Source organism: Chrysoperla carnea, chromosome 5 (assembly GCF_905475395.1).
Source record: "Chrysoperla carnea chromosome 5, inChrCarn1.1, whole genome shotgun sequence".
Taxonomy (NCBI): domain Eukaryota; kingdom Metazoa; phylum Arthropoda; class Insecta; order Neuroptera; family Chrysopidae; genus Chrysoperla; species Chrysoperla carnea.
In genome coordinates, this window is record NC_058341.1 from 65,185,060 (window position 1) to 65,211,105 (window position 26,046).

General features: G+C 30.9%; 1 protein-coding gene across 2 annotated transcripts in view; it reads right to left on the reverse strand.

Annotated features, from left to right (window-relative positions):
• Positions 1-25,727, reverse strand: part of LOC123301653 (phosphatidylinositol 4-kinase alpha) — a 52,820-nt gene extending 27,093 nt beyond the window's left edge. The window contains exons 1-12 of one of the 2 annotated variants that reach the window (XM_044884489.1): positions 25,640-25,727; positions 25,345-25,558; positions 23,803-24,369; positions 21,954-22,430; positions 18,794-18,847; positions 18,658-18,663; positions 12,952-13,206; positions 10,272-10,467; positions 8,764-9,051; positions 7,452-7,771; positions 5,854-6,127; positions 2,731-3,172 (exon numbers count right to left, since the gene is read on the reverse strand). In XM_044884489.1, coding sequence (XP_044740424.1) covers positions 2,731-3,172; positions 5,854-6,127; positions 7,452-7,771; positions 8,764-9,051; positions 10,272-10,467; positions 12,952-13,206; positions 18,658-18,663; positions 18,794-18,847; positions 21,954-22,430; positions 23,803-24,369; positions 25,345-25,558; positions 25,640-25,726 — 3,180 coding nt within the window. In that variant the 5' untranslated portion in view covers position 25,727. The remainder of the gene's footprint in view (positions 1-2,730; positions 3,173-5,853; positions 6,128-7,451; positions 7,772-8,763; positions 9,052-10,271; positions 10,468-12,951; positions 13,207-18,657; positions 18,664-18,793; positions 18,848-21,953; positions 22,431-23,802; positions 24,370-25,344; positions 25,559-25,639) is intronic. The other variant, XM_044884490.1, reaches the window with a different exon arrangement.
• Between the last annotated feature and the right edge of the window lie 319 nt (positions 25,728-26,046).

Consider the following 26,046-nt stretch of genomic DNA (forward strand, 5'->3'; position numbering starts at 1 on the left):
ACAATTTTTCGTTAATAGTATTACATATCTAATTAAAGAATGTTTGTCACCCTCGGCATCGCCTCGGACGACAATGAACATGAGATCCGAAACATTCTTTACTTGCTCCCGTGATGTGTATATTATTTTTTTGCTCGACGGAGGCGGAAAACGGCAAATTCGTTTAGTACAGTGGGACGAAAGTTGACAATTTCCGCCCGGAAGGGAGGAAAAAATTAGTTGTTTAGCCTATTTTTTCTTAAGCGATACATTTTTAGTCCGTGAGTATATTTTTCGCCAGAAACCAGCATGATAACTTTGAAAATGAGGGGTAAATCATGAAATTTGATAAAGGAATAAGGAAGATGTATGGACAGAAAAAAACATGCAGAAGAAATTTATATATACAATCTGTGTTCATTACATCTAGGCATATCAATATCACTAGTATGACAGAATACATGCGTTAAGCAATGCATCTAAGTGAGAGGTATTATATACATACATGTTAAGGCATACTAAAGTCTGAACCACTGATGAATTTACTAGTTCATCTGTTCAACTTAAAAATTCCCACTCCCCAAGCGCATTGCATTAGCACTTAGATGCATTGCTTAACGCATGTATTCTGTCATACTAGTGATATTGATATGCCTAGATGTAACGAACAAACACTGTATATAAAAGATGAAACTGACTGACTGATCGATCAACGCACAGCTGAAACCGCTAAGTACGGAAGCATGAAATTTTGTACACATGTTCCTTAAATGAGGTAAGTGAATATCACTTTTTTATTTCATTCTTTAAGGGAGCGCAGCGGGATCCATGACCGAAGTCCGCTTTATTTTCTAAGGTCAAGCGGGTTGAATGATAGCTCATGGGTCTTCAAAGACTGACATTGTCTATGTTGTGAGTAGTATATAGGGCGGATAAGTGAGGTTTAGTTAGGTCCTCTAAATGAATCAATGATTCACTAAATGAATTATTTATAGAATACATTGAAATACATCTTTATCAAAAGCGAAGCCGTGTACAAAAGCTAGTAATGTATAAGGATGTACAGATTTTACAATTTTATTCCAGTATATTTACATTTAGGTGTAACAGATCCAACCTGTATCTAACACAAGTTACGATTCGCAAGTTATTCCAAATCAAGAACTTTTCAAAATTTTTAAATTGAAATTTCTAGTTTTTAATATATTTTTTTGATTGTTTTGAGGTGTAAAATATTCAGTACAGTCTGCAGTTTTATTATGCAAAGATTCACCATTCTTGAACGCTTAGAATATGTTAAGGGGGAGTTTAAAGTGTCCGTGACACATGTGTGAAAATCGTACTTAATTCGGGCCATTGACTTTTATGTTTCTTGGATAGCTTTTGTCCCTAAAACTATAAAAATCAATAGTTTCCTCGCGTTACGTATGACTTACTTACGTATCTTATATTTAAACTGAGATTTTAGAAGGCATTCTCATTGATTTTTAATCGTTGAATAACTCTTATTGAAAAACTCTATTCGCACCGTGCGCGATTTTCGTTTCCATGGTAAATATACCCTACTTTAATTATAGAATTGTATGGATGTATATATAATTGTATGGATAGCATTGAAGACTTACATTGAAAATTTAATATTATTGTCTCACAGATTTAAATAAATAATTATGATAATTTACATTTGAAAAATAATATTTGTGCAATTTGATTTCTTATTTTCACAATTTTTAATGCATTAAGTTTAATTAATTAGTGTTTTTCAATTCATTAATTTGTTCGTTAAGAAAATTGTTTATTAGAAAATGTATGTTGTATATAATTTTACGTGGAACGAATAATTTTCGATAAAACGAGATCTAAAATTTTGACTTCTATGTTACGTTTAATAATTAGCATCGCATTTTTATATGCAGCTTTGAAGTCACCGTAGAATAAATATCTAATCTAGTAATCTATCTAGTAATCTAATTACTATTTTTTATGTTTATTTTAATTGTATATTTATTTATATTAAAAATATAGCAGCATTGAATTAACTGAAATTAGCTGAATTAACTGAAAAAAAAGTCCAAGGGGAGTTAAAATTTTGTATGAAGCTTTCTGAGCCTTCTTGGAGACCAAAGGAGTTAAGTGAGGAACTGGAGTGTTCATGAGAAGGAAGACATATTTAGGACGACCATCAGGTGCCATATTGTGAAAAAGAAAGTAGGCGAACTAAGTTAAGTGGGGTATCATTAAATAGCTACATATTGACAAATAGATTAATGTAAGAATCATTTAAATTGGATCACGCGTTTGGTCTCTAGAGCGCCACAAAAAACCAAACATACACACTTAGGCAGAAGAGGAAAGTCGACGAATTATTTAAGTGGGATATCATTGAATAGGTATTGAAAATTCTAACTAAAATGTGTAAAATAAAAACACACGACTGCGTTAAATAATAACTGAAAAGATAAAACAAATCCAGTAGTTTACATAGCTACTTCAACATTCGGGATCCATTATTGGGAAGATTTGAGTCGATCTAGATTTTAATGGGTCCCGACTGTTAAAGTCGCTATGTAAACTACTGCAGTTGTTTTTTTCTTCTCAGTTTTTATTAAACACAGACAGATTTTTTGTTTTTTAAATTAATTTTTTTTAACGAAAATGTCGCGTTTTTTTAGTGTAAATAAAATAAATCGTAAGGCTTATATTAAATAGAGTTATACGGGTCGTTTTACTAAATATAATCAGACTACTTACTTCTCTTGCTTCTAAATTATCCATAAGATGAATCTGATAAGGTATTGATGGAATTTTCAATGTGGGTGTTTCCTGATTTGGATCCACATTTAATGAATAACTTAACACTTGTAATATATCCAACATACTCCATAAAACACGTCTATTCCATAACAAATGTGGAAAACGTCCAACGAGTCCAGCTAAATATTTGTCAGCAACACGACGGATTTGTTTTTGTGTATTATTAAAATTAACTAGTAAAAAGATTGCGTGATTTTCAAGTTCACGATCGCGTGCTTCATCTTTTGGTTTTTTTGCAGTAATATCTAAAAATTTCGCAAAAACTTTTTCACCAACACTATAAATACAATTCCACATTCCAGTTTTATCTTTTTGTATTGCTGAATCACTTAAGTACTCAATTATTGGTTGTAAGGATGGTTCTTCTGAATTTAGAACTCTGAAATTTAAAACAATTAATTTATAACATTTTAGTAGTAAGTAGTTAAGATTTCAAATGTTGGAGAGGAGATACCTAGTCTGTATAACTAAAGCAATTTTATCTAAGTTAGGTTAAGTTAGAGTGGCTGTCCTGGGGTGGGACTTAGACCATAGGGTCCTTTGTGATAACGCCGAAAAAAGATTGTCCCATTCCTGGTCACTATTCCATGAACCATTTGGTGCTGTTTAAGAACAGCTGGAGTCCTTTAATGTCAACGGACTTCAGGTCGGAAAGTACGTCAAAGAAAGACTAGCTCAAGTGAGTCCATCTCCTCATGACAAGAGCTGGACAATAGTCCAGATACACTGTCCTACAATGGTCGTGATACATTGTCAGATCTCAGCGTTCAACGCGCCTGCCACTTAGTCCTACAATAGCCTCAACAATTTTGGTAATAGAGGCCTTTGGAAGCGATATAAGATGGATAAGCTTGGAAGCGATGGAAGGCGATCTTCGGAATGGCTAAGATTGTACTCAGACCATAACTGCCTTGTGTAGTACCACAAGTGCGTTCCTCCCTCCATCTATGATTAGGGGGCGTCCATTAATTACGTGAGGTATTTAGGGGGGAGGGGCGGTCGAACCGAATCTTACCAAATCTCACTTCGGGGAGAGGAGGGTTTTGGCAAATATCAGGTAATTTTTTTTAGCAGAAAATGTTGTAAAGCTGCGTGAAAATTAAGTTAACTCAAAGTTGAATGAAAGTAAAAAACGTATCTTGAATCGAATATGGCAAAATCTAACACAATTATATTTATCATATTTGTTCGAACGCCACAGAGCAGCATAGTAGCTCTTCGATTGTTTAACCGCTCTTCATCAGCCGTATCCACACGCGCGACTCAAAGATCGTTGCAGCGTAACAACAGAGTAACAGCGGCGCGCGGACAGGTTCTAACCTGCTTTGTTTACGCTCGTAAATACTTTTATCTACAACGATTCAGCCGAAGTTTCTACTAATTTAAAATGAATTTTCACGATTATTATAATGCTTACGTCAAAAGACACGTCTTAGAAACGAAAAAGTGCTGTCAGGAAGAGGTGGTACAATAAAAAGTAACTGAACAAATTGTGTTATTTTTTTAAATAAATACAATACTTTTATACCCAAAGTATAAGTTTTGAAAAATCTCACGTGAGTTTGGGGTTGGGGAGGGGGTCGACAAAAATTTTACCACATCTCACCAAGTGGGGGGGAGGGGTAAACAAATCCTTAAAAATGCCTCACGGAATTAATGAACGCCGCCTTAGCCTTTATTAAGATACCCTCTATAAGGAGCAGCTTGCAATTCGCAAACGGAACTCCCGGATGTCTATTGATACTGGTGCCCGGCAGCACTGTGCCATTTCTAATTAGCTCGTCGACTGTAAAATTTCCTGGAATGGCCTGTGTCCCGGTACCCATACCAGGTTTACATTCATTTGTTCCTCCAGCTCATTTAAGGACGTTCGGCAGTCCTGTGCTACCTTCGAGATAAGATAGACTGAGCTGAGGGATTTTAGCGCTGCTTGGCTGTCGGTAAAGATAGTAATGTCGCTGCACATGATAGTGTTCAGTCTTATACATTCACATACCTGGTAAATAGCCATCACTTCCAGTGGTAATAGCCGTAAATCTAGATTTTCAGAGAAAATCCCACAACCTACCTTCATCATCAACTTACATACGTCGGTATAAAATTCACGCCCTTTGGCTTAACTAAGTTCTCATCCCAATCCTATCTGGAGGATATCTTTACTAAGAATTTATTACCGGAGTTAGGAGAAGTTAGAACGTAGTCGACGAATCTTGGAAGTGAGTACTTAAGGTAAGATCCGTGCATGGACAAAATGCGTCTCAGTTCAAAATTTATCTAAAAAATGTGTAAATTTTACTTGGAAGGCAATGTCTCGGTCCAAAAAAATAGTACGGAAACTTTTATAGCTGATTTTCAAGAAAAATAAACAAACAAACTTTCGAGTGGTCTTAACAGATTTGTTGTAAAATAATTTTTAAAATTTTGATACGCTTCTAATCCAGAGATTTCTCACCCTTTCAACCCAAAATTTTGGGCAATAGATTCCAAAACTAGAAAGTAAAAGTTTTTAAACGAGCTATTGCGGTTTCAAATTCAATAATTTTTCGCAGAGATTATACAGGGTGTCGATAAAAGGTCTTAACAACGCTTCAACGCATATAGCTTAGCTCAAAATAACACATACAGCTAAGCTAAACATGCCCTGTACGCTCTTGAAGTTGCAATTTTGAAATCGTCTTTTTTCTATAACTTTAGAACGGATAGTGCGATTTTGATAAAATTTAGTGTGATAACACTGTTTTTCATACCAAACAACTAGTATCAACCTCATAAGTAATATCAATTCATGGACGTAAAATATGGGATTTTTGGCAGCTAAAACCCCTCAAATTTTTACGCCCATGAGGCTAAAGGTCTTTAATTATGAGATTTAGATGAAGTTAACTGTTTACTACAAAAAGGTGCTTTTCATAAAAATCGATTATTCTCGTGATTTACTCAAAATTTGCAATTTTAATCTTTGATAGCAGCAAGATTGAGACAAAAATTAAGTTATAATATTCCTTAGTTTGAAAGGATATTAGTATAAATTTTAAATGATAGCACGTTTCGATAACTTACCTGTAAGTTTCAAGCCAATAAACTGATAATAAATAAGTACATTGTGCAAATGTAAGTTGCTTAACATAAGCCAAAATATCTGGTGGATGTTCCAGTAAATTTAATATTTGTGATTTAAGCTCTTGTACATCAGTTTGTGACACACTATCATTTCGGACCGCACTTGTATATTGTAATTCTCGCATTTCCGATCGACTCGATGTTTGCGAAACTAAATAGGGTGATTTTACGGCAATCACTTTAACACCTTCATACCAATCTTGTGGCCAAAGACCTAAAACCAATAAAGCGTCCAACAATATATCATCAGCTAAAGGACTACAAAATCTTAGAGAAGTGTACTTAATAAAGTTAATACACTTAAGTAGGCAAGCTAGCAAAGAACTTCGTCACAATTGAATTATCAAAAAAATTGTCGTAATTTCAGATATAGAATTATATTAAGAATGCAAAGAATTACATTCTTTACAGAGTTTTAGAAACATTACTAAAATTAAAATAACACAAAATAAAAATACAAAATTATCATAAAAATGAAAAAATAAATTTTCAAGACCGCCAAACTTCTTGTAACAGTTCACATCAAATTATTTGCATACAGATAATATAGAAGCTCCTTACTCTTGTACATACTGTACTAAATTACAGGAATTTAAAAATGAGGGCGTAAGTGTCTCCATTTTAAGGAAAACTGTATTGGTCTACATCTCCAAAACCGTGCTCTTTAGACCAAAAAAACTTTTATTGTAGATAATTAAATTTCCTATACTTTTTTGTAAAAATTTTTTTTTGGTATCACTAATCGTTTACGGCTATTGCGATTTTCTTATTGATTATTTGACCGATATCTCTTTTAATATTTGTTTAAACAATAACTTTTTATTATACAAATTTCCTAATATTTTAGGATATGGCACATAAAAAAAAACCCACCAACCCTAACTTTCTGTCGCGTAGTAAATAAGCTCCTGAGTCGATGTGGAGGATTTTCTCTCATAGAACATAAACAGTGTGTCGCATTTAAGGTAAAGACACCCTCATATTTTCGTTATTTATAGGAATAACGATTTAAAATATTGCACAGTCATGTAGGGCGATGGGCTACTACATTTGATTAAACTTTCCAAAGAGAAAAATTCAAATTTTTATCTATTAATAGTACTATTGCTACACTAAATACCACACGAACAAAAAACAACCCAGACTCGACTTATAAATTAACTAAATTAACATTCACTGACAAATTTTCCAATATTATCTTACTAGTTCGACCAGTGCGGAATTCCGTTACTACTTAATGATGTCTTCAGTATTAGGAGAAAATCTATTCAAACTGTTACATTCAAAACATGTTTGCCTAATACACTTATTATTTAAACTTGTTAAAATTTATGGATATTTTTCATTAATTGTCTAGTCTGTTTTTCCTAAGCGGTATATTTTTAGACCGTGAGTATATTTTTCGTCAGAAAAGCAGCATGATAAGCTTGAAAATGAGGGGATAATCATGGAATTTGATAAAGGAATAAGAAAGATAAAGTATGGATAGAAAAAAACATGCTGGAGTAATAATATATAAGGATTATTGAATTACTTACCGGAATCAGATTGTGTGAATCCCATAACCACACAATATAACCAAAAATCTTTAAATAATTTATGTAATCTTGGTTTTGGATTCCGTATGGGTGGTAGACGTCGTACCAAGACAGCAATAACAGGTATAAGCATACCTAAATTACCCGCACTACTCGATGCTTTTTGCACTCCTGGTACTTTTTCTGATGCACGTTTAAGTTCTAAACCAAGTTGTACATACAACTCCAGTAATCGTACCAATAATTCAGTCATTGCAGCTTCACCTTGAATATTTGCTGCAATATTTGCTAAGGCATTTATAACAGCTAACGACACATGTCTACAAAATTTAATTCAGAATGTAGTTAGTTTTTTTGTGGTTGAATATTAGTACCATCACACACTGTACACTTTTTAGAGGGTCAATAATTGGACAATATTTGGATGTAGGAAATGCGCAGTGCGCATACTATAGTTACAATCGGTAATTAGTCAACTATCGTGGGAGAAGCCGATTAAACAGGGCCCAAATTCGGTTACACGTCAAAAGTTTTTTTAATCTTTGCGGGAGGGGGGGGGTGTTACTCACATAATGGTACACTCGCCTGGGACCTTGGAACGTTTCATTCGACCTAATAGTTTTTGCACAATTCCATTTTGCACTAAATGTCTCAAAAGAAATTGTTGAGTTTCAGCAGACCACAATTACAGCGGTTTAACAAAAACAAAAAACGGCGAAAATTCCTTAGTTGCAAAATTAAGTTTCTCAACGAATTTTCAACTTAACGAGATGTGGGTGGTTATAATTTAGCAAAATGCTTAGAAATCCGAAGATTTAAAAAAAATAGACCTCTCTAACATGATTTAGGACCGAGTTTAGCTACATGATAGATATCAAATTATTATTATTATAAACAATCACATATTTGCGAATAAATTCATTTGAAAAATAGCATATTTTAAGAATTTTTCGCAAAAACTTGGTACAAAAAAAAATTTTTTTTTAAGTTATACGAAAATATCTAAGGAACAAAAAGTTCCATAGCACCAGTATTCTAAAGTGAAAGTGCAGCATTTACGAGGTATATCACTTAGAAGGAGGCAAAACAAAATTTGTTTAATAACTCCAGATCCCAGGTTCCGCGCGAGTGGATTTGGCAGGTCCATTATATGAGTACCCCTCTCCCAGAGATTAAAAAAATTTCTGACCTATAACCGAACACAACACGTAAGCCATATCTTTTTCTGCTATTCTATAGGCCAATAAGGATTTCGTAATTTTTTAGTTAAAAAATATTTAGCTTGTTAGAAATAAATGTAAAGTGATCTTACCGATATTGTTTCCTATCATCACCCATATTTCCATATGCAGCACTACTCGCTTCCACAGTAATCATTGTAAACATACGCATGATTTCCTCATAAACATGAGGTTCACATTTGGCAATAATCATACATCCTAATTGATCCACGATTAAATTATCTAATTGAGATGGAACGCGACAAAAACGTTGAAGGAAAAATTGTAAAATAGTTTCATTGGTCTTTGGTGTATTAATTAATGAAACGGCTACATGGCCTAACATAATAACAATACTTGTTGAAATTAACGAAGATTCACTGTAAAAATAAGTTAAACGAACATTAACAATTTACCAAGTGTAAAGGATAGGGGGCTAAAACCTTATCATTTAGTTATATTTTTGACAATAAGAATACAGAAGGATTCTACAAATGATTTTTAAAAATAGTTCAAACCTAATATTTCGAAAATGTAATGAAAAATCATAAAACGCGTCAACATGTATCGATTCATTTTTAGGTGAAATGAAAATGCAGTATTTGTTTTTTTATACGAGGAAATCTTCATCGAGCAATCTGTAGAAATCCGGATTGCCAGTGGATCGTAATTTACTTAAGATGAAATAAGACTATAAGAATTTGAATGTAATTTGTAATATATTTAAAATAGAATAAATATGTAATTTGTCAAAATAACAGAGTTGAACCCTTGTGTTAGATATGTAGACCTGAATGGCATTCATATATATACAAGGTGGACCGTTTTAATAGCTAATAGCTCGTTTTGTAATTAATTAATTGAAAAATAACTTAATCAATAGTTGCAAAGCTTGATGGGGGACATCATGTTCTGGCATCAGATTGGACTTAATTCTACGTGTTGATTTAATAGTCAATTTAGATCATAGGTAAGAGATAGAATGCAATAAAAAGTATTAAGTCTAGGTAAATTTTCAAGATCATTTGAAGATCAAGGTCAAATGACCATGAAACTAGAATTTCATGTTATTGTTCTGTGCATAGGTGAATATCCTCTATTGTCCTTGACAACTTTTGACCAAAGTATTTTTCTTAGCTAGCGTGTTTTCTTTTAATTAAATGCAATAATGATATATTTTTCTGAAATCTAATGATTTTCGAAAAAATGTTCGTTTTTCCTGAGGATCAACTTTCTAATGTGAAGTGTTGTTTTATCTGTTATATTTCAGGATCTTAATTGATTGTTAAAGCAACTCGAAGAAATAGATCCAATTTAATGTCAGAACATGATGCCCCTTATCAAAGTTTGTATGTTTTGTTTAAGTTATTTTTTATTGGTTAACTACAAAACGAGCTATTAAAACGGTCCACCTTGATATGTAACATCAACAGAGTTCAACTTTTTTTTTAAATATAACTACATATTTTTTGTAGCAAATTCTTGTTTTTCGTCGCTGGTGGTCGAGAATTAGTTGGTTAAACAATTAAAATAAGCTTTTTTTTTATAATTTTTGCTCCACTATCTAAGTCATTCAATAAAATAAATGTAAAACCTGTACCTATCTGATTTTTCAGCTGTAAACAGTCGATTTGATACACTAGCAACCAAAGCAGGTACACAATAGGGATCGACAGCATACGAAGCCTCTAATGCAATGCATAAATTTTCAATAGCAGCATCTCGTAATTTTTCAAATGCTTCTTCAGCAGACGAATGTGTTTTAACATTCAAATTTTTATTTTCTTTACCTTGAACTAAAAACCATTAACAATTACAAATTTAATTTACCAAATGAACCACAAATTTTATTAATTTTGTATACTTACTACATTATATTGAGGTTCAAAATTCTATGATTTTCGTAGAGATATAACTGTTTAAAATATTTGTAGAATATTGTGTTTTTAAAATTTTCTTGAATTATTTTGATGAATTTATTAATAGTCGACAAAATTAGTAAGTAAGTAATATATAAGTAAGTAAAGTAATATATAACAGTTATATCTCTACGAAAATCATAGAATTTTGAACCTCAATAGCATCTCATTTGAAAACTTGTACTTGCTAGTTTTGGAATATATTGGTCAATTTTATACGGAGTGTTAGAAATGTTATCATCCTAAATTTTATAAGAATTTTCGAATCGTACAAAACTTTTTAAAATTATTTTACAACTAATCTGCTAAGATCTATCGAAAGTTTGTTTATTTTTCATGAAAAATAGGATGAGCTATAAAAAGTTCCCATACGAGCTTTTGCACCAAGATATTCGCTTTCTTATTATTATAATTTTTAAATTTATAATTTTTAAACCTTTTAAATCTAAAATCCCATTATGATTTTTCTCCTCCAAAAGCTATGCAAAATTGCAGGTTTTTGCGTTGTTTTTTCTCTTAATAATTTTCTCTTATTTAATTTCATTAAAGAATAATTTTTTTAAAATTTTTTAAATCATACAGAAACAACGGGAAAAATTTTAATTTACTAAATCTTGGCGAAAAATGATTTAATTCCGGTTTTCTATGACTTTATTCGCAAAGTTTCGCAACTGTTTAATAAAGTTAAAATGTAAAATTACACTATCACTACAGTACTAGCGATAGTTAAGTATTACTCATGTTTTGGGATATGCCAAAAAAGTTGAGAGAAGTTCATTAGAACCATGGCGGATAATCGGATACATACGATTCAGAAAAACGCCTTTTTATTGATTCACGATATCCATTGTTTCGATATTTATAGTAGTATTTATTAATTAATTGTTTCAAGAATTTGAAGTTTTCTTTTTTGTGATGTAAATATACTTTTTTATTGTTTTATCAGAGCTTATGTACTTATGTATGGATTGATTAGCCCAATAGGGCACATCAAATAAATAAATAAATAAATAAAATAGATTCACGATTCAATCAAAATCAATAAAAAAGTTACTTTTTAATAACATTGAATTTTCGGTAGCTGTGACTATAAAAAAAAAAAAGACGCAGAAACCTGGAATTTTACATGGGTTTAGAGGACATGAACATTTCATAAAAAACGCCTGAAACATGGAAAAATTCTATGTTTTTTAAATGCTTTAAAAACGAAAAGTGGGCGAGTTTTTTTTTACAAGACAATAAGCAAAAGGCTTAAAAGAAGGAAGTTTAAGTTTTCGAATGATATGAGACAAATTTCAGTATCAATTTTGCGTGGAAAATGAATATCTTTATATAGGCCTTAGCAGATTTGTGGTAAAATAATGTTTTTGTACGCTTCTAAATATCATATAAAATTTGGGGATAACATTTCTCACTCTTAAAACCATCCGTACAAAGCGGCAAAAGGTGATAGAAACTTTTAAGCAATATATTCCAAAACTAGAAAGTACTTTTAAAAGACCTTTTGAGATTCCCAATCCAATGGCTTTTTTGTTAAGATACAGCTGTTTGAAATTTTAGTAAAATTTTGTATTTTTTAAATTATTCTTTATTTATTATGATGAGTATAAATATGCGAGAAACTCGAAAAATAAGTTTAATGGAGGAAAATGCTTCAAACGAAAAATTTTAGTTTCAAAGGCACACATCAATCTAAGTTTTTAAACTCAATTAAAATTTTACTCTGATTCATAACTGACAAACATTAGACTAACACTTTAAATTAGAAATTTGTTCTTTATAAAAACGGAAACATTTTTTTACAAACCGAAACTGAATGAAATGTTTTATCCAAAATTATTTTTTCGTATCAAAATTGTTATTTCGTATAATTGTTCTGGGAAATCTAACACTTTTCCAAAAAAAATTTCCAATAAATCCAATAAAAGTAGTTTGTTTTTCTATAAAGACCATTTTTGTTCAAATTGAATGAACAAACACACAAAAAGCTAGATTTTATGCTATCAATTGCTATCTAAACTATTCGGTTTACAAAAAAATGTTTCCGTATTTATAAAGAACAACTTTCTAATTTAAACCCTTCGTCTAATGTTTGTCAGTTATAAATCAGAGTGAGGTTTTAATTAATTTGATTTGTTGATTTGATGATTTGATCGAATTTGATTCCGGTATAAAATGTGTACTTTTGAAACTAATATTTTTCGTTTGAAGCATTTTTCTCGATTAAATTTATTTATCGAGTTTTAAGCATATGTCAACTTAAAAAAGTATGTATATATACGAAAATAAAAAACGAAATCTGTTGCCAGTTTCCGGGCTATAAATTAAATTCACTTATAAATTTAAACAAAAATTCTTTACCTGAGTATTTAAACTTATTATCCTTATTAATTCGATCAGTATTCTTTTTATGTAATTTAAAGAGTATTGGAGATGGCGTTACCAAAAAATCACGTAAACAATATATCGATGTGGAAGCAATATTTGGAAATTTTTGTGCTAATTTACCTAAACCTTCAAGACATACCATTAATAATGGCATATGCGCTAACACAAGTTTTTGTCCATGATTTGAATTTAATTTTTCAGTTAAACGTCCACAAAGACTATCGGCGCCTAAAATACAATATCAAAAATTAGTAACACATTTAAAATTAGGTTTTAAGTCCTTTGATCTTCGAACAAAGAAGCAACCAAGTTCTGGCAAAATGAAGTTAAAGGTTTGCATAATTATTATAGATTGTGTGTAATCATAAGAAAATACATAGACCGTCAGTTCGTTGTAACAGAAAAACATAATCAATTTTTTACAATCTGTCAATGATAGAGGACATATATACAGCCACAAGCAACAGGAAAATGTATAAAATAGCATTCACAACGATTATTGCATAGTTAAAAATTAACTTTTGTTTGTAAAATACCGAGAGAAACGTTTTACCGTCGGCCATCCAATTAAATAAAATGCAAGACTATTCAATACAATAAAATTAATTGACAGACGGTTTTCTCGTGTACAAACTTTTACATAACAATTTTTTTTTACTAACTAATATTGATTGTGTTAAAGTTTGTACACGAGAAAACCGTCTGCCAATCAACTTTTAATGAACTCTACTCAAATGAATGGAAGACGGTAAAAAGTTTTTCTCTGTGTTTTAAAACAAATTTTCATTTTTAAGTATGCATTAATTCGTCATGAATGTTATTTTATACATTTTTCTGTTACTTGTGACTGTATACATGTCCTCCATCATCCGCAGAGTGTTAAAAATTGATTATGTTTTTTTGTTATGAGCTGACAATCAAACAAGCTACTCGACTCATGTAGGAGTTGCGCAATTTATATGGTTGACGTTCGTGTCTTCAATTAACGCAGCCATGATCAGAAACATTAGCTTTTTGGGATTGAAATCAAACTTTAACATAACATAAATTCAGTTATAAAAATAAAAAGACACCTAAATTTTGTTTTTTTACTTGACGAAAATCCCAAGTATTTTATCAATTTGGCTGAATTTTTTTTATGTATCTCTATATCAAAACAAAAGAAAAAATCTACAAAAATTTCGATTTCGTGTTAGTTGAAATTTTAAAATAGTTTATTATTAGATTGTTTCAAAAATTTTGCCCGTTTTAATGTTATGTGTTATTACTATTACCTATGATCCAAGTTTGAAAATTTATTACCGTATTAAAAATCAAAATTTAGGTGTTCCAATTTTTTGTATCTGAGCTTATATATAGGTACAGTATACTTTATAGTAGTTCATTTTATCCAGGACAGTAATTTGAAAGGCTGTTTTAGGCTTTGAAAGCTACGGACTAATTTAACATTTTGGGAAAAATCTACTGACCATGAGAGACAAACTTATCTATTTATTTATCTAAGAAATGAAGTGGAATAAAGACCAAAAGGTTGCTATTAAAACAACAATATTATTTTTTTTGGGACTCGCCCCAAAATGTTCGTGTGAGTGTGTAGAACAAAGGCATATTGATTAAAAAGTGTGCTTTTATAAAACGTGCGAGCTTACAAGTTCGCCCAAGCTAATTCTTCTAAAAACTTATGAAATTTGAGAAAACAACCATTGGATCTTATACAGAGTGCCCTAAAGTAGTAGCTCAAACGCAAACCCTAGATTCAAATGATCATTGTCTCCCAAATAAACCCATATTACCCTATCCGATTTTTCTTCGTTCACAAGAAATCACCCTATTTGTTAATTTCCAGAAAAACAACACTTCTATGGAGTAAAACGGTCATAACTTTTTGGTAGGTTAAATGTTTGTTGTTGCCAGCGTAAAGAGCACAAAATTTACGTACAAACTGATATAATTTTGTGTGTTTTATAGTTGAGCTAATACAGTTTGGTAACGTTCATTTGCATCTTAAATATGCTCAATGAGATATACCAAAAACTTGTCCAGAATTTAGGCTACATGAATATGATCTCGCTATTTTCATTTTTAGCGAACATAAATGCAAATATTTGACGATAAAAATTAATAGACATGTCTTACCAACTTAACGCTACTAAACTGTATTAGTTCAACTATAAAACACAGAAAGCTATACTAGCTTGTAGATAAATTTTGTTCTCTTTACGCTGGCATTAACAAAAATCTTTATGACCGAAAAAAAGTTATGAGCGTTTTACTCAAAAGAAGCGTTAGTTGCTGGAAATTAACAAGAAGGATTATATCTTGCGAACGAAACAAAATCGGATGAGGCAATATGAGTTTATTTCATAGACAATGATCACTTATAACAAAAAAAGCTTAGAATCTAGGATTTGTTTAAACTTATTGGATCTCACGTTTTGAACCATTTTAAAACAATTTTTATCTCTTGATTTTGTTTCCTTCATCTCACCGTTTTTGAGATATCGGCATTATAAAAAAATTCGCATTTTTAAGCTAAAATTTTGTAATTAACAATATTAACGATTATTGTGTGATTGTGATCAAATATTTGATTTAAAAACAGTTGAAATTTATATTTTGGACTATTCTAAACAAATTATTTTTCGCCTTATTTCCACATTTTCGAATTTTAAGCGCTTTTTGGAGGATTAATCGCTATAAATTTTTAAAAATGACAACACACAAAACTTACTTAGTCCAAAATATAAATTTCAATCATTTTTAAAACAAATATGAATCGCAATCGTACGATAATTGGTGATTTTGTTGATGAAAAAATTATAACTTAAAAATTCGAATTTTTTTTTTTAAAACGTTGGTGTTTCAAAAACGATCAGGTTATATGAAAAATTTAAGAGAAAAATTGCTTAAAATTGTCCAAAAAAATTAGATACAATTGTAAATATTTGATAGAAACCATACAATAATCGTTAATTTCGACAATATCAAATTTTTATCAAAATTAGGTTTTTTTTTCAATGACTTGTATCTCAAAAACAGTGAATTTGACTAAGAGAAAAAAAATGCTTAGAATAGCCCAAAATATATCCAATGGCTGTTTTCTCAAGTTTTATGATTTTCCAGCAGAATTAGCTTGGGTGAAGCACACTTTCTAATCAATATGACTTTGTTCAACACACTCATACGAACATTTTGAGCCAGATCCCATAAAAAATTATATTGTCCCATAAAATTGCAACCTTAAATACTTCATTGTCTACAGCGCTGTATGAGGGCAATACAAGTGTAGAAAAGTTAAATTATCCCATGCTTTCGGGCCGTAGCCGTTTTCCATTTTGAATATATCGTTACCGTTAAAGAAGTTTTCTTGACAACAGTCTCACAAATTCCTGTAAATTGACAAAGTGTACACTGATCCTAGACCCAACGGAATATATGGTCAACGGTAATTTAGGAAAATAGACAAATATGGACGAATGGGTGAATTGATATATGAGAGACTTATTTAGCAAAAAAGAAAACAAAAACTGAAATTAGTATATTTCACCCCAAAAATCAAACGTGCTTTGTGCTGATTCATAAAACTGGGAAATTTAGCTTAGCTGATTTGGTCATTTTCTGTAAGCGATACAAAGGAATTGGATAAATACCTTATGGGGTACGATAAAGTATGAACCTAATCAAAGTTAAAGGCATCCCCTCAAATCAAACAGAAATTATATTTTTATCAAAACTAAACTTTATAATATATTTATATACTGCCCCCTAAAAAAGTGGCGCTCTTAATAAATTTTAAATTTTATCGAAATTTAAAACAGGTATAACTCAGCGAAAAATGATTGGATCTGAATGAACATATTGTACTTTCTAGTTTTTGAATCAATATCTCAAACATTTATCGTTCCGCATTATGCGCAGAGCTGAAACGCTGAGCGAATTTATTTATAAATTTTATATGAATTTTAAAAGCGTAGACGGGATTTAAAAGCGTAAGTATTTATACTAGAAATTGAGTATGTGCAATCGAAAGCTTGTTTATTTATCTTTAAAATGAGATTCATCTAGGATCGAGTTATTCGCTAACAAAGCTAAATAGACACTTTTCACATTAAACTGCCACATCTCCTCAAATAATGACCTTACAGGAATAAACCAGAACTCACTGAACTGAATTAGAAATTTCTTATCATTGTTTTTTAAATTTTTTTGTTGATAAATTAATTTTTTAGATTTATTGGATCAGGCCCGCGCGCAAGGGAGATGTTTTCGAAGTTCAAACCCCTCCCATTGAGAATCTGTCTACATAAATTTTGGGCTAACAATATAGTCCTCTAAACGCACCCATTTATGATTCGTATTTTCACTGAAGAATGAGATATCCATGCATATTTTCAGCTCGGTACCTTCTTTGACTTTGTCTTTGAGTCGAGTACTTCAAACAGAAAGCCGGGGTCTTGGCGAGGCCAGCGAACTGCTAATGCTGTGAAAATGCTGTGAATATCACATTTTGACCTAATTAAATGTTCTTTTAGTCGAATAAAGCATTTCTTGTTTTTAATGACTTATGACCTAACATGGCGAAAAAAAGTTTGAACCCCTCCCTTGGATAATTCCTGAGCACAGGCCTGTATTGAATTTATACTTGTTTATAGGGGCGTTGTGAAAAAATAATGAGAGTGAATTTTTATAATGATACACAAACCCTAACCCATCATAAACTACATGTTGAAGTTAGTTTTTCAATTTTTTAACATCATGAAGTTAGTCGATAAACGAAATGTCATTCACAATAAACAAGAATTGCTTGATGACAAGTTAGTCACCATTTTTTTTTTTTTAGTAATTTTGATTTGACAGTGAATAACTTAGCCAAGAAAGCTCAAACGAGATCGAATAGTAGCAAGTTTTAAAGAGAAATGAACAAGCTTTCAAGTATTTTTATTAAATTTTTTATTAAAAAAAAACTTTTAGGACCCTGTACAACCGTTCAAAGTTCATAAACAATTAGAAAGTTTTTGCTCGGAATTTGAACCCTCGTCACAAAGCGATAAGGGATGATATAAATTTTTTAGCTTTTGTTTCAAAAACATAAAGGTTTAATTTCTAAGGGCTTTCGAGTGAATTTAGATTAATTCTGTAAGGTCATTATTTGAGGAGATTTTAAAGTGAAAAGTATCTATTTTGCTTTGACGGCGAATAATTCGACCTTAAAAGCTTGTATAAAAAATAATTTAAGCTCATTTTAAAGAGAAATAAACAAGTTTTCGATTGCACATACTCTTTTTGTATAAATATTTATGTACCCCGTGCACGCTTTTAAAATTAAATATCAAATTAATCAATTAATTTGCTCAGCGTTCCAGTCCTGCATATAAAATATTAAGGGATGATAAAAATGTTTGATAATCATTTTTCGCCGAGATAACTGTTTGAAATTTCAAAAAAATAAAAATTTTTAGTTCTTTATCCGATAACTTGTCGGACAGCGGATACTCTGCTTTATTCAGTTTCGAACAAAACAATTTTTAATTCAATCAGTTATCGAATTAGGTACGGTACATAGGATAGTCTTTTGATAAATCCCAATCATTTAATATGTGTGGAGAGAATGTTGGATTTGTTTTATATGTTGGATTACATATAAGTACGAATCAATTTGGACTTTTATTGAGGGAAAACCTTTCTCTAAAAACAAAATTGATTTAAAAAATATATGGAACATGAAGTAATTCCTGTCCTTAGGTATTGAATTAAATATGATAAAATAAATAATGATCTGAACTCCAAAAACAAAAATTAAAAAATCAAACTTCACCTATATTCATGTTCAAGGCATTTATTAAAGAACCAAAATTAAATTCTTCGTCGACTGCCAATTGAAAATTAAAACAAAAAATCAAATAAAAACTGTCACTGCGCACTGTATTTCTTAAGAATGGAATCAAATGGAGTATGAATAGAACAAGTAATATTAATAATAATTTTTTAAAATTAGTATTTAAAAGCAGAATTTTATAATTAGAAATATACTATAGCATTTTTCCAACCTAAACTAGAAAACTTTAATAGTTGATGACTTCAAGTTCTGCTGTAGTAGTTTCAAGTTGTATTCAAGGTTTGATTTAGATATTAGAGTGGAGAATCGTTAGTAGGGTCGGATTAACCATTAAGCAGAGTGGGCAACTGTCTAGAGGACCACCCCCCCCATGGACTAGGGGTCCTGCGTACGTACAAAAGATAAGGCTTTCAAGATATTATGAACATTTTGTATGCAAAAAGTTATGCAAGTTAATATTTAAACTTCATTTACTTGACAAAAATATTTTCTTTCGTTTATTGTTTTTTTTATTGAATTTAAAAATAAAATTAAAATTAAAACATCCGCGTATCATTTTACTCATATCGTTTCATCAACTTGAAAAGAGCTGATGATCTTCAAACGACTGAACAGGAGCCCCGAAATTTGCATTGCCAGGGGGCCCCAAAATGGTTAATCCGACCCTAACTGTTTGAAAAAATCGTTAAAAAAAAATAAGTAAAAATTTGTTATTCCTTTCAATGAAATAAGAAAAAGTTTCTGACTTTTGCTTGCTGAGATAAACCAAGTTTTAAAATAATTCATTCTACATCTCGAAAATGAAAAGGTTCTAAAGAAACACGCTTTATATTTTTTTGAAATATTACTATATATTCAGGGTGCTTATTTTAATGTATCACCGCCAGCAATTCGTCATGGATGTTCTCAATAAAAAATGATCATAGTTAAAATGATTTGAGTTTAATTTTTAATAGGAGCATAAAAGTGGGCATGATTTCATAATTGATCAGAAATAGAGGCAAACATCAAATTAGAAAATTGTTCCTTGTGTCTGTCTGTGGCATCATAGCTCCTAAACGGCGAACCAATTTGGATTTTTTTTTAAATGAAATTTAATGGAGAGTATTTAAAGAAAATCGGTTCAGTTTGGAGAGAGCTGCAAGGAAAAATATGCATATTTGTCGGGGGGCCCAATTCTAACATGACCTGTATGCAAGTTGTTGTAATCAGAAGAGCATCCTTAAGGCGCTTTGTTACGACTATTAACTTGAGTTGGCAGCTACCATGGAAGGTAAAAGTCAAATTCAAGGTGACAAAAAGGTTCTCCTATTTGTTACCAATAATTTTCATGCAGTTCATGTAAGAGTAAGTCCTTCCCTGGTGAAATATTAAAATAAGATAATTTTTGTCGAATCTATACAAATTTCAAAATTTGTTTGTTTGTTCATAAAGAACAACTTTCAAATTTGATGAGTACCTATATCTCTTATCAGTTATGAAATTGAGAAGTATTTTAAGTAGCCCAACAAGTTAAGGTCAAATCAGGACATTCATCATGTGTCTCTTTTGGAACCGAATAACTTTTATTTATTCCATTTTTTACTGATAATTTCTACGAAAAAAATGCCGGCGTTGATTGATTAAAATAAAACTGTGAAACTTATGATAAAATGTTTATAACACAAAAAATTTAAAAAAAAAAAAAAATTTTTAGCATTGAAATATTTTTCTATCTGTTACGTTTAAAAAGAATGGCCCGTAAAGCCAACTCAACTGATTTGCGATACAGAAGTTGTACAAAAGCAATTCCCTTAAAGAATTTTGATAAAAACTAGTTGAAACGAATCATTTTCATTTTGTGCGGTATCATGAGATACCTTAGGCTTTTTTTTAACTAGACCAAAAATATGAATTAAAAAACACAGAAAATGAGCGACCTGAAGATAAATAAATGAAAATTCACTTTTGGGGTGTTTGGTGAATTTCTCAGACTCTGCAATACACTTAATATTTAAAAAATGATATTAGTACAATATACGAGGGTTAAATCTCTAAATTCTTAACTTCAATCGACTTGAAAATTTGACGGTAAGTAGATATGACCCCAAGAAACAAACTTGATATGATGTTTTTTCCCAGGATGTGGTAACCGCCCCTTCTAGGAGGCGGGAAATTGTATATAAAAAATGGCAACGGGAATCGATAGAATGATTAATTTTAATTAAAAAGCATTATCTCAGTATATTTCGAAAAGTCAATACTTTCCGAGTTATTGGCGATTGAAATTCGGAGTATTTAACGTCATATAACTAAAATTTTTTCATATAACACGAAAATTAACGGAGTTATAATGAAAAGAAAGTTTTTCGTACTAGTCGAATAAAGGAATACATAAAATAACCATTCTTAGGGAGTCCTCAATAACAGCTCCGATGTTGACGACTTTTTTATTGTTTCTTTTTTATATTGTTTAAAATCAGAAACCTTTCAGAGGAGGGAAATTACTTAGAGGGGGAAAAGGAAATGTCTCGACTGGTATTTCAACGCTCAGCCTAAATCGCTAATGATAGAAGTTTGAAATTTCGGTAAGATATTGATTTTATACTGTAGGTATCATTTAAGAAAGGCATGAATTTTTTACCCCCGAGAAGGGTTTTTAGTAAGCTTTAAACAATGCAGTCGCACAGTTTTTATAAAAGTTCATTGACTGTTCTTGGATTCCGAGATATAAATATTACGGCTCTCCACTAAATAAAAATAATTCAATAAGGCCCAATTCCTACCATTTTTTTTAAATAGTTTACTGTAAGTTCCTTACGCCAGGGGGCTTTTTGGACAACATTTCATGTTCAGTAGAGTTGCCTATCTATTTATGTAATAAATTATAATATGTGATTCGGCCCTTTTTGTTCAAACATTACGAATGTTTCCCCCTCCTAGAAGGGGTGGTTACCAAACCCTAGGCAAAAGCACTACTCAAGACCACATAAATTTTGATCTAGAGGGTGAGCAAAACTTAATCCCAAATTTTCATCAAAATCGGTACTATAGGCCAAAATTTAGAGACTTCGTCTTTTTTCTCCTCGTTTACTGGAGTATATTTACTTTAAAAATTTAGTATCGTATCCTAATATTAAGTCAAAAACATTAAGTTTACCTGTTTCATCACTAATCGCCCACACTAATAAATCAACACAAGCTGCATTCGCCATAACATTTACTTTAAATTTATTAACCGTTGCATAATTGGTATCACGATCCTCTTTTTCACTTGCATCATGATGGCGACTTTGTAATTCAGTTTGACCACTTAAAAATAATCCTTTAACAAATTCTTGTACATCTTTTGTAAACGGTATTGGTAAATTTTTTTGATTCTGTAGTAATTCACGTAAAAGTGTAACCATAACTAAATTCATCGTTTCGGAAAAACTTTTATATGGAAATATTAATATTTTTCCACCATCATAAACTTCATGCGCTTGATCATCCAAATATTCAAGCATATCCTTCGTCAATAATTTTTTCGCAATTGCCAAAATTGCTTGTAAATGTGTTATTGAAAATAACATAGCAATTTTCTTTTCAGGACTCTCTGATAAACGTGTGTACGGAAATTGGTTAAAACTTGAACCTACACAAGTAAAAAAAAGATTCTTATAGGCCTTAGAAAATGTAAAAAATAACAGACTCATGGCGTAACTCGAGCGCTTCAAATATTGAAACTGTGATACTCCCACTTATCTCTGATAGGGGAAATGTATTAATATGAAGGTTGAAAATGGAAAAAAGTAACTCGAGGGCATCAGATTTTCATAAGGGGACGTTAAGTGAATCAACAACGAAGCTCCCATACAAAAGACTGAAGATTTGGAGATGACGCAAGCTTATGGCGGATTTTTGGAAATGCAAAAAAAAATCGACATTTGTAGTAACTTGAGCGCGTCAGACTTTCATACTGGATGTTCAACTTAATCACTTGGTCATGCTGTACCTTAATCTGACAAAAATCTTGCGGAGTTTTCTTAATCTTATGTAATCTTTATCGATTGTAAACCGTTAGAGATAGTACAAAAATTTAAATGTAAGTTATTTATTATAAAAAAAATAACAAACTTTTGTTTGAAATATTTTTTCGTTACTTTTTACTCGTGAGGGCGTCTCAAAAATATTTATTAGACTTTCAAAACTTTTAGAAAGTATTTACAAAAATTTTTTTTCGTTTTTCGAGAATATTTCACAAAACCACTAGTTGAAGTTACCTGAAAATTTTAAACTCTCTTATTTTTTTATAGTTTTGGAGCAATTGGACACCAAAGCTTTTTCCAAAGTTGCGCCCTTACGGATAAACAGTAATGTTTTCGAAAGAATGATTCAAACAAAAGTTGAAATTTTTTTATAATGAATAACTTTTATATTTAAACTTTTGTTCTATTTTTAACGCTTTACAAGATGGATCATTTTTCTTTTGATTAAAATAGCAAAAAAAATTCCATTTTAAAATTGGAATATCTCGGTCAATTTTGAAGCTAGAAAGTTGAAAAAAAATGTGCACAATTAAATCAGCTAGAACTCTTATTTGAACTTTTAATTTATTTGATGCATAGTTTTTTTGTAATTTGTAAAAAACTGATTATAATTCCTAACAACCTCTCTTCCCTACAAAAAAAGGGGTTGAGCACCCCTCTAAGTGGGCGATTTTTTGGTACAAAGTTTTTACAACCTAATAAACAAGTGTGAAAAATTCCAAAGATGCAATACTTTTTTCTAATTAGATATTTAATTTCATTTCACTATAAGTTTGTAAACCCAAAAAAAAATTTTTTTGTCACCACCGTGCAGAAAGTGTCGTCCTGCTGTGCAAAACGAAGTTGCCGCTTTCTCCCTCCGCCGGGGAGAAAAATAGTATGCACACCACAGGAGCAAGTAAATAATGTCTCAAATCTGATGTTTGTCACCCTCGGCTTCGCCTTCGACTTAAATAAACACATTTAAACTGTACTAACCATATTTGACGAAAAAATATCTGGATGAATCATACTGGGCCAAGGCAGGATTACTGTACGTCATTTTTGTACTCTTCTTTAAAGAATCCGTATTGTATGCAATATCAGTGGTATCGATTGATTTTTGAGAATTATCCATATGAATAACAGCATTCAAATTTCCCGATAATGATCGTGGAATTATACTGCGATAATGCGTGAAACTCGATTTTTTTGTTAACGTATTATATCGATTCGAATCATCAATATTATTCATTTTCATTTTATCACCTAAAGGATGTTCTGGTTTCGGGAAAATACGACACATTAATGGTGGATCTTGTGTACAAAATCGTCCCATTGAACGACATAATCCAATTAATGCGGGAACAGTTGATCGACATAGATATATTTTACCGGGAGTATTGTCAGATTTACGATCTTTTGCCTCGCGAATAATATTTGTTAACGATGTTAAACATTCAACTTGAGCCACGATAATTGTTTCACGATATTCTTCACATCTTGATGCGATATCTGATAATAGGGTGTTGAGGCAAAAGCTAAATTTTTCAGCTACTGGTATTCCTGAAAAAAGAAAAAATTTCCATTTTAAAAACTAAAACATTTTAATAAATTAAGAAACCTTGTCTCCATTGAACAACAAGCCGTATTACCGAGTTTACCGAGAACTTGTAGAATGTACAAAGAAAGGGTGTTAATATTATAATTTGCTTCTTTGTAAAGAGTCAGAATGGCTATAAACAATTACCACTTGGATTAATTAACAACTTTTATCTCGAAAACAAAGTGGTAAGCAAAAAAATTACATGAGTAAAACAGCATTGTTTTAAGCCTAAAATAAATAGCCAAACATACATACTATACTATATAATTTGTGCCTAATTTGCGTTCTTACGGGTAAATAGTGATGTTTACAAAAAAATGTATCGAACAAAAGTTGTTTAATTTTTTATATTTAAACTTTTGTTCTATCTCTAACGGCTTACAAGACGGGTCCTGTGGACTCAAGACCCAATTGACCTATATTGCTCATTTACGAAATCGACCTCACTTTTTACGTCCTGGTTACGCTATAAAAATTTCAGTTTGATATCTCTTTTCGTTTTTGAGTTATCGTGTTGACAGACAGACAACCAGAAATGGACTAATTAGGTGATTCTATGAACACCTATGACAAAATTTTGTTCGTAGCGTGAATATTTTAAGCGTTACAAACTTGGGACTAAACTTAGTATACCTTGGTATATTTCATATATACATGGTATAATTACATTAAAAAACTTGAGTGGGTGCATCAAAATTGAAAATATTGTTGCTCATCGAAAAACTATTTACACCAGTACTAATAAGATTTTAAAGTAGGTACCTAAGTTTTAATTGAAATTATATAGGTTCATACAAAAATTGCATTTATAATCAAATAACCTTCAGATTTCAGTGATTTAACGGTGGTTGTAGAACCGTATTATGATGTCATGTAAAAAATGAACCTTGACCTTAATGTCAAACAAATCTAAAGTATAAACTTGAAATACTCACGTTCCACAGGAAACGATTTAACTTCATCAATCCATATAATTTTTGATAATCCTTTTAAAACTTTTAAAAAATATGGTACTAATTGTTCAGCATGTTGAAAATTTGATTCTAAGAAGTATATACCCAAAGCATATATAGCTTCTAAGCTTCGATTATCCATACGAAACACTCCCTGGCCATTATCTTGTGGACAATGGTTATAAAGACTTAAAAGCTAAAACAAAATTAACGAAATTAAAAGCCATGATAGATACTTTACATCGAATTAAATTATTTTAAAGAAAATTAATCTTACTTTATCCCATGGTGTTGGATTTACACAGGCTAAAGTTCTAGCTAAGTTTTGGATGACTTTTTGGAAAAATTGCTTGTCGCTTATCATACTTAAATGTAAATATTTTTAGTTTTATTTTGATTTGAACTGTCAAAAATTTGTCATTTTTGGTAAAAAGATACTTAATTTTTAATTTTGAAAATTAAATGTAGGTGTCACCATTATGCACTATTACTCTATTGGAATTTTATCGAACAAAAATTTAAATTAAAAAAAGCGGTATCTGAAAAAAAATTTGAAAGTTAAATTTCTCTCGGTTTCGGATTGAGTTTAAATTCTGCATGCCTATGTAAATACTATGACAATGGATTTTTATGGTAAGTATAATCTTAAAAATTTTTATAAAAAAACTTTTTTAAGAAGAAGCT